The sequence below is a fragment of the Ursus arctos genome, unplaced genomic scaffold, assembly GCF_023065955.2.
Source record: "Ursus arctos isolate Adak ecotype North America unplaced genomic scaffold, UrsArc2.0 scaffold_1, whole genome shotgun sequence".
NCBI lineage: Eukaryota > Metazoa > Chordata > Mammalia > Carnivora > Ursidae > Ursus > Ursus arctos.
The window spans coordinates 74,674,764-74,690,540 of NW_026622763.1; the positions used below are offsets into that span (position 1 = coordinate 74,674,764).

The 15,777-nt window shown below is 37.0% G+C and overlaps 1 protein-coding gene across 1 annotated transcript in view; it reads right to left on the bottom strand.

The window, feature by feature from the left end:
• Positions 1-15,777, bottom strand: part of SATB2 (SATB homeobox 2) — a 181,496-nt gene that overhangs the window by 80,212 nt on the left and 85,507 nt on the right. The window contains exon 6 of the mRNA XM_057303763.1: positions 11,597-11,699. Coding sequence (XP_057159746.1) covers positions 11,597-11,699 — 103 coding nt within the window. The remainder of the gene's footprint in view (positions 1-11,596; positions 11,700-15,777) is intronic.

Consider the following 15,777-nt stretch of genomic DNA (forward strand, 5'->3'; position numbering starts at 1 on the left):
TTGCTCATATTCCTCTTTTAAAACACACTGGCATTTCTGGTAACATGAAACCCTACCATCTATCCAGTAGTTGAGGCACTGAGCTAAACCCTGCACATAACATTGTCATTGAATTCTCAATAGTAGGACAGAGATATTATTATGACCACTTTACTGAAGAAGCTGAAGCTTAGGAAAAAAAAAAAAAGTCACATCCCTATTAAAGGAACTCATTCAAACCTACATTTTTAGGACCTTAAAGCCTTTGTTCCACTGCTAATGCTAAAAGGCCCAACTAGGGGCATGTGGTTATTATTAATTTTAGGATTTGAGTCAGGACTAATGTACTTTGCTACAGAAAAGTCCAGCTTTCTATTTTATGTGCATGCACGCATGCATGAGGCACATATCCCCATCAGTGACATGAGGATGGACGGGTTGTCTGAATGGTGAGGCGCAAACTGATGCCTCCACCGTATGCCTTGAGAACCTTTCTGATCTGATCAATTGAAAAAGCCGGTCAGTTCTACGAAGTGATGAAATCACTGATTCCTCAACAATGGAATTAGCTAATCACTAAAACAGGATTATTCACATCTGTTTATTGTTTTAATTCCTATGATAAGTACTTATTAATCAACTATTATGTGCCAGCTCCTAGAGATAACAGTACTGATTAGTAGTAGTTTTAAATACTCCACTCTGATTTGCTTCAGACAATTTAACTGTTTGCTACGCATAGATCGGCCTGTAACACCTGCCTATAATTTAAAATGCATTTCTATTTGAAGATAAAGCATAGTTCCTTTCATCCCAATTCTGCTCATTAGCAATTTATTCTAGTCATGTATAATATAAATTCGCACTCATTATATTTATTTTCATGAATCTCCCCCATTCTTTTATTTTTCTTGCAGCCAAAAAAGCTTTGTTCCAAAATGAGGATCATCAGCATGGACTCCCACCTGACTGATTAAAGACACGTATCACACACCGGCGAGCTTTGGCAGGTACTTTTCACAAATTCTGTAAATATGAAGTGTTCCTTTGAAACACGTAAACAACAAGAAATAAAAAGGGGTATGTACACTCACATAAGAAGGTAATAACCATAAATTCCTATGATTAAACTGTATGAAATTGGCAATACATAATTTTAATCTACAAAAATGGCAACTTCATATGCTTCGACCTGATATTTACTTTGACTCTTCTCCCTGAACTGGGCTACATACTATCACTAAACAACCATACTATCCACCCAAAATCTTTCACTAAGTTAAATTCTTTTTCAAAGGTATCATAACACTAACTTTCCTGATAAACTGTAACAGCATCCCATATGCTAATACTGAATATGCCCAATCACTGAAAAGACTTCTGATTTATTCTGTCCTCGTCATTAACTGAGGTACAAAGTCAGTTTGTACAAACTGAGGTACAGAATCCATTTTCTGTTAACACAGACAGACATAATTTGAGAGCTAAAGCTAATATTACATATACATTAAATATAAATCCCACACCATTAAAAAGAAAAAAAAAACTATTACTAGAAGAGCTCACTAAATATAATTAAAGAAAAATATTAGGAGTCTGAAAGGGCTGAAGGGCAAAAGGAAAAAAACAAAAAGCTAAGTCTTTTAGGACTACGAAAGTTAAAGATTTGTTTTTCTCTTTCTCTAAATTTGTTAAAGAGAATCTGTCTTTGGGTTGAGAACTTGCTTGCAAAGTCTCTGCCTAGAGCAAGATATTCAGAGCCAACTTGTTAACTCCTAATAAAACAAGGCTTGGAAGGAAAATGCTTCCAGCCCCATAAGTGAAGTGTACCAGCCGGCAATGTGATAATACCATATGACTGGTTTTCTTAGGTGTATTTTCCCCTTATTATCAACTTCCTTTTTCCATCATATAAGATCCACAAAAACATATACATCTACCATAAAGCACTTGAAGCTGGACACCTTTGTGCTTTGGCAAAAAAAAGCTCATAGGATCTATTATGTTCCATGGAAAAAGTGAACGTTGTCCGCTTTCCCCTTACTGTAATCTCAACGCCCTCCCCCCCAGTCTGAACACTACTGTCCCTTTTGGTTTCAAACAACGCTTTATCGTGGTTTGATAACATTGACCATTTCCAATATTCCTGTAACTTTCTGTACAGGTTAAAGCAAGTTATATCTAATAACATCTTTATTTTTATTCTTTACTTTAGTCTGAAACTATAATTTCAGAGGTGAGTTCAGCACAATAGAAAAAAAAATAGCATTTCAGAAACTTAACATTATTGCTTAGGAGCATTCTACCTTTGCCAGTTGGCATTTTATGTGTATTAATTCTTTAATTCAACCTATTAAAGAAAAGTTAATCAAAGAAAAAATAAACCCATAATTCATTCTTTTACATTGGCCTTTCTCTCTGGTTTTACAGGACTTCAATGTTTCAGGCCATTATTTCAAGGAAAATATTCAATAAACTAGCTGGAAAAACCTCAAAGAGATGCTTTTCGTAGACTACATATATGGTCCCTAATTTTTACTAAACAAAGGTGTTACTGTCTCTTTCAGTGGAATTGACTATTGCTAAATCTTTAGCTCAATAATAATTAACAGAAAAAAAGAATGATTTTAACCCATTACTAATTTACTAACGACATTTGTAATATGAATTAAATGGGGGCAAAGATTGTCTTTTTTTTCTCAATTGAGACATTGGATAGCAAATAAGAGTAGTCACAACGTCGTATGTGCAAAAGTAAAAGTTTTAAATGCATATGTTCAAATAAGTTCATATATTAAATTCAATTCTAATACTATTTGCTAAAATAAGTCCCTAAAATGTTCAAAGTCCTATGTTCACAGGGGTCTGAGGAGGGCACAAAATGGATGTGTTTCTAAGACATTCTTTCAAAAAACTTTGTCTAGTAGGGGGATTGTTTAAAAGTAAGTCAAGTGGTGGGTGCCAATGTGGCTCAGTCGGTTAAGCGTCTAGCTCTTGGTTTCAGCTCAGGTCATGATCTCAGGGTTGTGGGATGGAGCCCAGTGTCAGGGGGGAGTCTGCTTGAGATTCTCCCTCTCCCTCTGCTCTTAATCCCTGCCACCCACCCACACATGTACACTCTCTCTCTCTCAAATAAATGTTTTTTTTTTTTTAAGTGAGTCAAAATTACTATAGAAAACGGAACTTAGAAAGGTGACAGCTTGAAAGGCCCAATGTTAGAACTCATAGCCTGACTTATATTCTATATGAGTCTAGATTCATCTATTCCCTCGGGAGTTCAGGATTCCTAAATCAGATCATCTCAAATTCCTGCAAAAGGTGAAATGAAGGCCTATCATCAGTCACATGAATAGGTGAATAACTAGTTAAACAATGTCCCGTACTGGCAATTATCATGTTAATCCTAGCATCTTACATAGCCCTCGCACTTAGCTTGAAGCACCTTGTGAATTTAAGCGCTTTTCAGCTTTAAACTTTGTAAATCATCCCATAAAAAACAAATAATTTTTATTTAACTGACCAAGAAAGCAAGAGAATTCTCTGACTCTAACCCATTGATTTTCCCAAAATAAGATGATGTCACCACAATGATACCAGATTTTTAATAAGCTGGACATTTCCTGGTCTACATACAAAAACTCACTTCACAATTCTGTAGATTCTTCATCAGGCACCCCAAGATTTATCTTTGCTTTTGAGTTTCTAATTTTGTTTCTGGGTAGGACAAATGCAAATCTGAAACTCTGAGAACTCCAAAGCACACCGTAAGAAAAAGCTAAGAATTGAAGAGACCTGAACCACCATAAACCCCTAACTATGTCACCTCTTTCGGCTCCCTATGCCCCCATTGTTGCCCAAACATGGTTGGTCCGGAATCTGTTTCAGTCCTTCTCCTCACCAACCCCCATCCCACCCATTCTCTCTTCTACTGCTAGATAATCACAACAGCCCCCTGTGGTAGGAGATGCCTCATTCTTTACCCTACCCTCCATCTCCAAAATTTGTCTCCTTGTCCATCTTCTTTCCTTTCCTTCAGGCTCTAAAGAAAACTTGGCTATTTCTCTTTCCTTCAAAGGCAAAGCATCATCTGTGCCTCAGATCCCAGCCTTTCCTCTTTTGTGAACTCCTGCTTATCACCCTTCTCCCTCTCCAGAGCCTTTGTCTCCACTGGCTCCATCCTCTTTCTCCTGAGTACTGGGGACAGGGTGGGGAGTGTGTGTTCAACTTAATCCTAATGCTGTAGTTAGTGACTTTATATCCTTTCCTGACTAAGCCAGTATCTGCTATCCTCATTTTCATGCCACTTCCCTTCTTAGATGCATATATGTTCCCCTTTGTTGTCAGACTATGAAGAAACAGCTCCCTCCAATGTCATTATGGTCCCCTTTTTGCCAAAACTAAGAACCTCCAAACGCCTCTTCTCCTTCTCCTCCTCCTGGCACCCTTGTTAACATTTGTCCACTAGTGACCCATCTTGCCTTGGCTTCCATGAAACCTCAGTTTCTTCCTAATCATATCTTCTTAACCCATGGCCCCTTTCCCCTCAGAGCTTCTAATCCCCTCCTGTTCTCATTCTCTTTTTTTAGAAAATGCTCTTTTGTGGTATTTTAACTATCACGTCAAAACACTGGCTCCAAAGTTCATTCTCTACTCCTGTTTCATTGGTCAGTTGGATCCACATCTTGAACGGCCGAATGGATATCTCTACCTAGTTCACCAACCCTCAATGAAGCATGAGCAATGGATCAATGTATATTGTCCTATTTCTGTCAAAACCATAAAGAGTCACTGAAGCTCAAAACCTTGAATTCTACTTTGATTTCTTTTTCTCTCTCCCACAACATAATGGCATTGGTCACTTCTCTCTTTCTCACCCCTGCCACCAAAAGTCAAGACCTCACTTTCCTATCTTTACTTGCATATATGGTGGCAATAGATTCTATTTTGCCTACTTCCTCCCAGGTGCACATACTGCCCTTATCCGTCCCACCTGCCTCCTTTCCTGACATACACACTCACCCCCACACACAGTTTTAGAGGACTTCTAAAGAAATTTCTTTTTTTTAATATTCTTAAAAGATTTTATTTATTTGTTTGACAGAGAGAGAGTGAGAGAGAGCACAAGCAGGGGAGCAGCAGGCAGAAGGAGAAGTAGGCTCCCGCTGAGCAAGGTGCCCAACGCGGGACTTGATGCCATGATCCTGGGATCATGACCTGAGTGGAAGGCAGACACTTAACCAACTGAGCCACCCAGGAGCCCCAAGAAAGTTCTCTTTTAAACCACCATTTTCATCACATCACTCCCTTGCTGAAAAACTTTCACTGATTCTCAATATGCCTCAACCGAACTTTCAGAGTTCCCCAAGGTAAGGTCTCAAACTTACTTTTCATCATCATAACACAAATGTTATCCACAGCCAGATCCCTCCCCCCAAAAAGTCTCAGCTCATTTACCAATGTTCGACGCTATCATCAACCCCACATGTAACCATGCTCTCTATCTTTTCCTTTTCACCAGTTAAAATGTTAGCCATTCTGGGCATCACGTGATAGTGTTGTGATAAATGTACTGTCATTCTAGACATAGTGGACAACCACCCATATTTTCTAAACATTCATGCTCTTTTGCACCTCTGCGTCTATACTGATGAACTTGGCAGTTGCCTGAAGTGTTCTTCCTTCTCTTTCTCTCCTTGCAAACCTCCACTGTCCTTTAGGTATAACTAACGGGCTGCTTTTCACATTACCCTCCTCTCCAACCTAACCTTTATCAGGTAAAACTTATGGGCCATTCTCTGTGCTACCATAACACAAGTTTATACCACTGCTATATATTCGCCAGATGGAGGGCTGCCTCCCCTGCTAGGTTGATAGTAACCCAACTACAAGCAGGAACCACACCTTATGTGTTTCTGGATGTTTCTCACTGCTTTGAGCAGTGAAAATGGCCTGTAGTAGAAGCACTCACTAAACATTTGTTTAATTAAAATGAGTTCTGTAACTGTGACTGTAATTATCTTGCAAGGAGGGACTATGTAATGCTCCCCACTTAGACTCCTGCCTGGTATATGAAGTTGATGCTCAAACGAACTTGATAGATGCCGGCTTTCTGAAACCAAGAACTGTGTCTTAAACTTCTTTCAAATAGTAATTATAGATGACAGATGAATGGATGGATAGATGAGTAAGGAAAAAAACGTCATTTTTCCCTTTCCATCCTTTTTAAATATCTATTTAAAATGGCATTATAAATAGTATAAATATAAGCAGATAGCAAGTTTCTTTTAATCTACAAACCATATTGTTGACAAAAGATTGTTTTACATTTTACCATTTATGCCCATTTATGAACAAAGTTCAGGCCAAAGAAGCACCTATCAGTGGCCAGGATGAGCTTCTTAAGATCCAAGCAAGGAACTGGCCCACATCTGAGCTTAGGGTCCGTGACATTTCCCACACACCATTCTTCTACTTGCCAACACTACCAATAAGCTTCTAATTGGAGCACCAAACAGGCTAAAGTGGTTGATGACTGCACATCAGCGACTGTCCAGTAAAAAAGCACAAGGCTCTTCCAAATGTTGGAAAACCAGTAAGATGGAAAGTGGTTGGTTGTGGAAGTGATGTTTCTATTGCCACAAATATTTACATAAAATTTATATAAGTTCAAGGATTTCTATAAAAGCCAAGGATTTGGTGTTGGCATGACTTTAAGCAAGATACAGTACAGGCAGAGGGACAAACTTCTTTGCCGAACACCTTCATTTAGATCCAAAGCTGAAAGAAAATTTCTCTCATGACTCAGAAAAATTAGGTAGACAAAAGTAAGTTGCTTTTACCTCATCAGAGCTAAACAACAGCAGAGGGAGAAGTACCGGCAGTTGATTAAAGGCATTGTCCTGACCACCGTTACCACCATGGCTAAGCAGGGGCTGCCTCATAGAACCAGGTCAGGGGACACTGATTTCTCTATTCAACTCTGAGGCACCACTTTGTAAATGACACAATCATTTTTGGGTACAAGAGGTGCTTTAAATGTGGTAACATTATATCATTTCAGCTATAATGATCATAATTACTTATTTCTTTTAATCACAACCCACTTAACCACTTTAGTACAGAGGACTAGTTCAAGGAGTTTAATTTTCATTCAACATCTAATCTTTGTGTTTACTGAAACCCTTCACGGGCTTTGTTTACTGTCTGCTTGCTGGCCTGGACGTTTGATCTTGCAAGACTAGATGAGACAGGGTCAGATAAAATACTGATTACTAGAATAAACCAGGCTTGGAAAAGTAACACTGGTTTTTAAAATCCTCATTTCTCCCAGCTTTTTAATATTTTGCAAAATAAGTTCAAATAAATAAAATTAAGACGACTAACAATCAGGGGGTTCTTGAGCAATGATTGAGAAAAGAAAAGTGATGAGGATAATTTTGCTTTCTGGCCAAAATATGGGGTTTGGTTAGATCCATTCATTCTAGTGGTATTATTTTATGACACAAATAATTTTACAATATCCACTAGTATTTGTGTGAACTTTCAATGACCCCTTAATTCTTGTGACATATTAAATAGTTGAGATTGACCTGACCAAAGATGACACTTCATTTTGCTTTTGGTGTTAGATGAAAAACACTTTAGATATAACATTATTTTAACTTATTAATTTTTAATTAAGAAACATTTAAAATATATGAGTCCTTCTTTGTTAAGGCACTTTTTTATTCTTACAAGGTCCCCTGCAGAAGCAGATTGCTATAGACTGTAATTTCTGATGGTACAGCATATATAATTGCCACTTAGTTTCATAAAAATGATGAGGCAAGTTTACATCTACATAGTTAATAGAAAAGAGTTAGGTTAAAAAAAATAAGTGTTTCATTTAAATGTGCAGAACTTATGAAAGAAAAATTGATGGGGTAAATTCCACATAATCCCGAGAATTCTTGAAAATAATTCTGTAACAGCATGAACGTTTCCAGGTCCCTGTGGATTATCCTTGTGTCCAACACTAAAACTCCTACACATGAAACAACTGTAAATATTGGTCTTTTCCCCCCTGCTTTTACACAGTATGTATGTACATTTTTTTTTCTTATACGTGGGAGCTTACGAGCTCTACACTGTAAAATCTAGGCCAGAAGCAATGACAGTACAAGATGAACAGCAATAAAAAATGCTGTCTAAACCAACCTACTACCCTATCTACCCACTTCATTCTATTCAATATCAAAAATTCCTGGGAAGCAGGTTCACAGTTCTGGATGTTAAAAGCAGAGTATGCCAACTCTCTTTCCCTGTCCATCCTGAATTAACACTAATGTTAACTCAAATATGTCTATATCAACCATAATTGTCTTTGAAATTAAAGAAAAAAGGTAAACAGAATGTACTTTGCTGTGATCACTGGAGAAAATAAAGTTAACATGCTAAGCCAAACTAACTTAGGACATTTTAAAGAGTAAGTGTAAATAGTTTAGCTATAATAACAACAAATTCAAAAAATGCACATTAAAATGTTTACTTCAAAATTCAGACAATTCCATTTGTATATAGTTTTTACATCTGTTTTTAATGATATCAAATTATTGATTGTTCATTTTTCTCATATTTATTTAAGCATTAACTATAGAATTTGCAATCTGATCCTTTTTTTTAATCCTCCCAGTAGACTTTTATTTTTGCCAGGTTTTAGTCATATTTACTTTGATCTTTCAGAGTATATAATTATTTTACTGTTTATTTATTTCTATGAGAAGAGAAAAAAATTTTGACCTAGGAGATCTATATGTGGCAATTTGTAACAGAATCACATAGCTTATGTTAGGAAATCATGGTTTTGATTAAGAAGCAACCATTTAGTTCCCACTGTTTTATTAAAACAGACATTAGCAGATAATAGGAAACATATTTAACAATGTAGCTGCATTTAGTTTGGGACATTAGTAAGTTAGCATGAGATTTTCTTCTATACATTTTATCAGCCAGGATACATGTAAATTGGTAATTTGGGGGTGGATATGGGGTGTTTAGGGGGGCAAGGAAGGACCTGGAACTGTGGCTGCCAGGTTCTCAGGAAGGGCCCTAAAGTAGAATGCTGCTTTTGCTACTACTCATTTCCCGATTTGAAACTCATTACTTCTTTTTCTCACTTTGAAAATGGATGGACACGAACAGAAATTTTACAAACAAAATCATTCCTTTCCCATGAGAAGTGGATTCTGCTAGATAGGGACTCCCACGGTGACATCTATTCATAGCACAGAGCTTTTCAGATGAAATGTGCCTGGGTAGGTCCGACACTTCCTTTTCTCTGAGGGTCGAAAGTTAATAAAATATACTTCTCCGGGTGTTTATTTTCTGTGCACCATTATACCTGCCACGAATTCTTTGTTTTTCCTCCCACTCCCTTGGTTGATGAATCAACACCACTTGAACTGTTTTACGGCAGCTTGTGTTTACTTCACACATACCTTAACCTTCCCTTTTCTCCTCCTACTGACACACACACATGCACACACACACTCTTCAACAGCAAGGACTAGCTCCATCTCTTTGAATAGCATGTGTACACAGTGTCTGGCAGCCTCTTCAGGTGTGGATCCTTGACCTCCTGATTGAAATCAAGGTCTCAGTCTGCTTTTATGACACTTAAGATTTAACTGTGCATTTACTATCTTGAAAAAAAAAATAGAGCTTAAAGAATTGAATCTCTAAGAAAGAAAAAAAGAAGATATAAGTGTGTGTGTGTATGCGCGCGCATGCGTCTGTGAGCAGGCAGACACACACACACATACACACACACACACACACAGATTCTGTAGTGGCAATTCTGAAAACACTAGAGTGGAGAGTTTCTGAATCTGGAATTATACTCCAGCCTATTAAAAGAGGACTCTCCCTTCCTTCTCTCTTCTAACAGCAAGTAAATGGGATCTAACAGATGACCTTGAAGCTGCATGATTCTTTTGATTTTTAGCCAAAGAGGATATGTTCAAACACTTCAACAATCTTATTTTAAAAGAAAAACTTGGAGACAACACTCAGAGAAAAGAAACCCTTCTGAACTACACAATTGTATCTTATAATGAGAAGGAGTTATTCATCTTACCCTGTATAAGAGTTAATATTAATAATATTGTAAAGCAAGTGCCCAAACTGGAATCTAAATGTTTCTAAGAATTTTAGAATACACTGAAGAGAAATGGATCTTAATTCAATTTTCAGTGCACTTTAATTCCTCCTGGGTAGTTCAACATCTTGACTTTCCTTATAAATTGGATATTTAGAATAAAATGCTCTCAATCTTTTGTGATCAGAAATGCGCTACCAATGCATGTAAAGTTCAGTTCCTCAAAAGGTAACCAGGTAAACAAGCTCGCAAATACTAAATAACCAACAAGCATTACTTCGATACTGTCTCCCTGGAGGAAACCAGCTGGTAGTAAAACAAATAAATTCATCTTTCACTTTTACATATGAACCATAAACTTGTCATTTGAACCTCAGATGGGGGCAGTGAACTTTCAGCAAGGCTATGAATGCCTATAACAAGGCATGATGGATGATGTCATAATCATGCAAAAATATAGACTGGAAGGACCCTCAAACATCAACCTATGACGTTATCAAAAAAATTCCCCAAATGCCCTCAGGGGCTGGTAGCATCTGAATCTGAATAGTATTTGAATTGGGTGAGGACACCAGAATGTTTCCAACATTGACATATTTGTAAAGGAAAAATACCACTGGTATATTTAAAGAGCTGGATGGTCTAAATAGCATGCCATTTATCATACAAGAGACTGTATTTTCAGGACCAGATACAATTCCACATTTACTATATTACTGCTAGCGCTACTATTAATTATTATTATAGTATCACAGCTATTATTTATTAAGAGGTTTCCTTATGCCCATATTAACCTATTTAGTCCTCACAGCTAGGGACTGATTTAGATAATTTTATTGTTTCAATTTTCAGATAAGGAGATTAAATCTTGGTGAAGTTAAATAATTTGTTCAAACACACACTAGCAAATGGAGAACAGAGATTTGAACACAAGTCTGCTTTCCGGCCAAGTCCCTTTGATTTAACTGCTGCTCTGGAACTGTCACCAAGTAAACACATCAAAACTCCATTTCTAACCAAAGATTTCCTGACACCACAGCCAGCAGTCATTCCAATTTGTTAATTGGTACTTGAACTATAAGTGCTGATTTAACCTATGATGACTGCTTTTACATTTCCATTAACATATTAATGGAAACTATTTATTGATTGAGCTTTTTAAATAGACATCCCTATCTGAAACCATTTCAGATATTTCTAAAAATCTTGGCCTTCACATGCATCTCTTGTGAAAACAAAAAACTTCAGGTATTATGCTATGACTTTCACTTTAGTTCTAATACCATCTTAGTTTTAAGGGAGCTAAAAGGGATCCTTAATTTTAGGATCTCCTGATGGAAATATTAAGAATCTTACCTTCATAAAAATTATATATAATTTTATAAAAATTTATACCGAAAATTAGCATAAACGCCAAAGAACCAACAATTCATTGACCTAAGAAACTAAAAATAGGCTTTAAAAACAAAAATGTCAGTTTACCTTTAATCTTCTTGTACTTCTTATACCATCTCCCAAACTCCTGGCACTTGGTTGCTGACACGTTGGCATAATATGTGCTATTTACAATGGATGAAATCATACTCTGAAAAGAAAAAAAAAACCATAATAGTTACATTTTTCATAAACAAGTACTCCTTTTAGGGAGAAGTAGTATCACCCACACCAATCTCTGTTGTCTTTTAAATCTGAAGTAGTCATCCTCCTGCAAACTAAACCAAACATCAAATACGATTACCTAAATTTACTCTTTCTTAAACCTCTAACTTGTATGATGACAGTGTTTTCTCCAAAACAAAAACAAAAACAAAAAAATAACAAAAAAACACCAACTTTGGGGCAATGTCAAAGGTGGCAGAGGCAGGACATACAGGTTAGATACAAAGGGAACGAAGAGTCGTGATTTAGAAACCAGAGTTAGAGGTGGGATGAGATGCTCCAGCATCGATACTTCAAATAATGCCTTTCAGATGTTTCCGTTCTGCTTCCAACTGCAACAAGCTTACACAGCCAAGAATCTGAGAACATCCGTGCTACACACTGCAGAACAACATTTAGGGAAATAAGTTAAATTAATATAATTTATAGAAACGTGTGATTAGCACTTGTGTGAAAATTCACCAAATGAAAAAATTAACAGTGCTATTTTAGAACAGGGGAAACTAAACATAACACTTGTACTGTGTTTCAACCAAAAATGAATCAAAGCTAAAACTTTCTCAGTGCTTAAGTACATGATTCCTTCTTGCTCTTCATCCCTTCTCCCTCCTCAGCTCTACCCGTCCGCTTATTTGTTTGTAAATGGGATGAAAAGGAAAGAGGAGAGCATAACCTGACTTATCACTAAAAAATCAAATTATAATTGCACACCTTGAATGAAATTTCCTACAGGTATGTTTTCAGTCGATATGGCATGTTTGGACGAACATGTGTAACATGTTCTGAACTGACTATGGTAATACAGTCACAGATTTATACAGAGATTTTTACTTCAGCAAATTCTGTCTAAAAACAAATGGACATAAACTCAAGAGATCCAAATGACCTCGGTAAGGTCTTACATCTTGCCTTGAAATCTCACCTTTCTTCAAAAAGGTATCTCCAGATATGGATGGAGCAGCTGCGCAAAATCTCAAAACTTCTAATGGTATTTTTCCAAAGTAGTCAAGATAAAAAAGGTAACAATAAATCAAGGCAACAGCAAGTTATTTACCAAGAAGTTCAAACACCGGCAAACAGTACTGCATAGACTCCCATTTAAAACAGTTCCCTCACTGAGCCCATAGAGTCCCTCTTTTTCAAAAATCACTTTGCAGTGCTGGTGGGGGAGGGGAATTCAATTCACAGAAACCTCTTTGGCCCTTTCTACATAGCAGATGGCTAACCTCCCCCAGTTGCTGATCTCTAAATGACAATTCTGTTCTCTAAGGGGAGATAGTAAGAAGAACCTTTTTAATCTGAGGATCTGAACACAGCCCTGGGAACACAAAGAGCCAGTATCACCTGAGTGTATCACAGAACTTCCAGAGCCTTACCTACTACTTTAGAGGATCAGTGGAATCCTAATCTTCCCGAGGCAAGGTTCTGCTTTGTGTGTTACTAACAAAGAAGTAAAGAAGTCTCTTGGCTAGCTGGGCTGGTTCCCTCTTTGGGCTGAGTTTTTCTCTTTGTCTTAATCTGTGAAACCCTTGAGGACAGTGACTGTGTCTGTTTCATGCCCCCCCCATGTCTAACACACTTGTGATGTGGGACATCTGAGTCACTGAAATATAACAGATGAAAAGGGACAGAGATGAAATTTTAAAATGCCAAACTGAAATGTCATAATAATGAAAATTTTAACATGAAAGCAGCCTAATAATAGATGCACCGTCTATGCTGGTGTATACGCATAATTGCAAATGTACTTGTCATCTCTCTATGTTGTTTGTATGAATGTTATCCTCTGGAGAGGCACAGGATAGATAGCCATGACAGGAAACCGAGCTAAGCCTCCTATTGCAAAGTTGGTCTGGGAGGCAGACTAAAATGCAAAGTGTCTCAATTACTACCTGGAGCTGTCCATCAACTCTTCCTCTCCCATAAGACCAAGGCCACCAACCCATATCATTGTGGCCCCAGATAATCGACATTTCCCGCATTCTCTAGCCTTCCTATTTTGTCCTTGCTCCAGATGTGTCTTCACTGACACTGCACAAAGCCAGTGTCAATCTACGTGGCAAGGTAGTTAATATCTGGGCTTCCACGGTCTCCATCACCAGATCCTATACTGGAATCAGGTTCACACAATTCATTTAAAAATGAAGTTGGCTACCCAGAGACTCAATCAAAGTTGTTCTCTTCCCCAGATTATTATAAATGAGTTCTATCTCTACTGACCATGCTGGGGGTGGGGGTGGGGGTGGGGAGGATAGATTTAAACTATGATTTAAGCAAAAGAATTAGGTAGCAAATAAAGGAAATTTTCTAGATAATGAGAATCTTTAGTCACTCAAAGGTCTATTTGAGTTTGTGGCACATTTTATTCATATTAATTCCCTGCAGGTCTTTACATCTAGTTGACACTCAAACTAGTTCTGCTGATAAGAATTTTCATAATTCAGCTTCAGAGAGCTTTAAAAACAGAAGAAGTACATCTGGTGCATATTTCAGATGAAAGGTCATGTTATGTCTTATGATTCCAGTTTCAAACATGAATATTCTCTAACCCTAAATTAGACTATTATATTCTCACAGCCTGAGTTTGAATCACTGGGCCTCACTAGAATACTCTGGACACATACACAAGGTCATCTAAACGTTAGTGTCAATTTATTTTTAAAAAATCAAAACTTGCTTCACTATAAACAAAATTGAAAGGAGCTAATACAGACCCAGCACATACTGACTTTTGCTCTACATAGAATAAAGTCTTCCAGAGCAGTCTGGGGCACAGAAAATCTGCATTGACCACATTTCAGCCATTCTACGGCTGCATGTTCTAAATACTTTAATGTCACTGACATTGGGATGCATCTCACAATCAATAGCATCTTAGACCCGGTGAGATACAGTTGCTGCAAAAACAGAATAAGTAATGATTAAAATCTCTCCCACCGACCACTCTGCCAAAAAAACCCTAATTTCCATTTACTGCTTTTTTAAAGTATGTAGATAGTTTTATACTTTATATTGCTCTTTTATGTTTTCCAGCAATTCTAGAGCAACCACACAATTGGACTTTAAATATTGCCACACCTTTTTGACAAATAAAGATTTGAGTGGACTTTCTCAATCCAGAATGCAACCAACTCCTGAGCAGCCGTGTTGTAGAAAGCGATGCTGATACAAATAACCCAAAGAGATGGGTGCTGTTATTTTAACACTTGAAGGGATTATGTTTTACTGAGGCTCATACGAAAATGACTTTGCATTTATGAAGCAGGCTTAATGGCCTGGTGGTGGGCTGTGACAAGGAAAGGGGAGGGCATTCACACAGACCCTTCAGGTACTTAGTCACAGCCATAAACACCACATGAATAGTAACTGTAGACAGAGCAATGCTATGAAAAATATTATGTGTTAAAATAAATAGGAAGGTTTAAAATATCTTCCCAACTACAGAAACTTTTGGAAAATTTCAGACTTCTTTGTAATTAATCATTAAATCTTAAATATGAAGATTTTAAATGAGGAATAAAATCCAGGCATCCTCATTTGCAGTCACTCTGACACACAGTTTGCCAGTTATACTTGAAAGTTATTTAAAATAATAAAATAATAACAATAATAATAATAATAATATATTTGAGGATTCAAAATATACCAGAATCAGTTACTTCAAAATTTACTAGATGATTTAAATTTGCACCAAGCCAGATTGCAAGAGAATATTATGTTGTTTTAAATATATATTGTTTAAACAATAAAATATATTGTTTTAATACTTACTATAGTTAAATAGATTGCCTTATCTAAAAATAAATTTTCTTTTATGCTCCTGAGACAAATTTTAAACTTACTTGTTTGTTTTTGACTAGCTCAGAGAATAGATGTCACCTGTGATATGGCTCCCTTTTTCAAACTGAGGGCCAAGAAGCCCAGAATGAAGAAGCATCTTATCCAAAGTCAAATAGCAGTGGAAAGCACCATAAAAAGACACTAGTACCAGGACACATTATTTC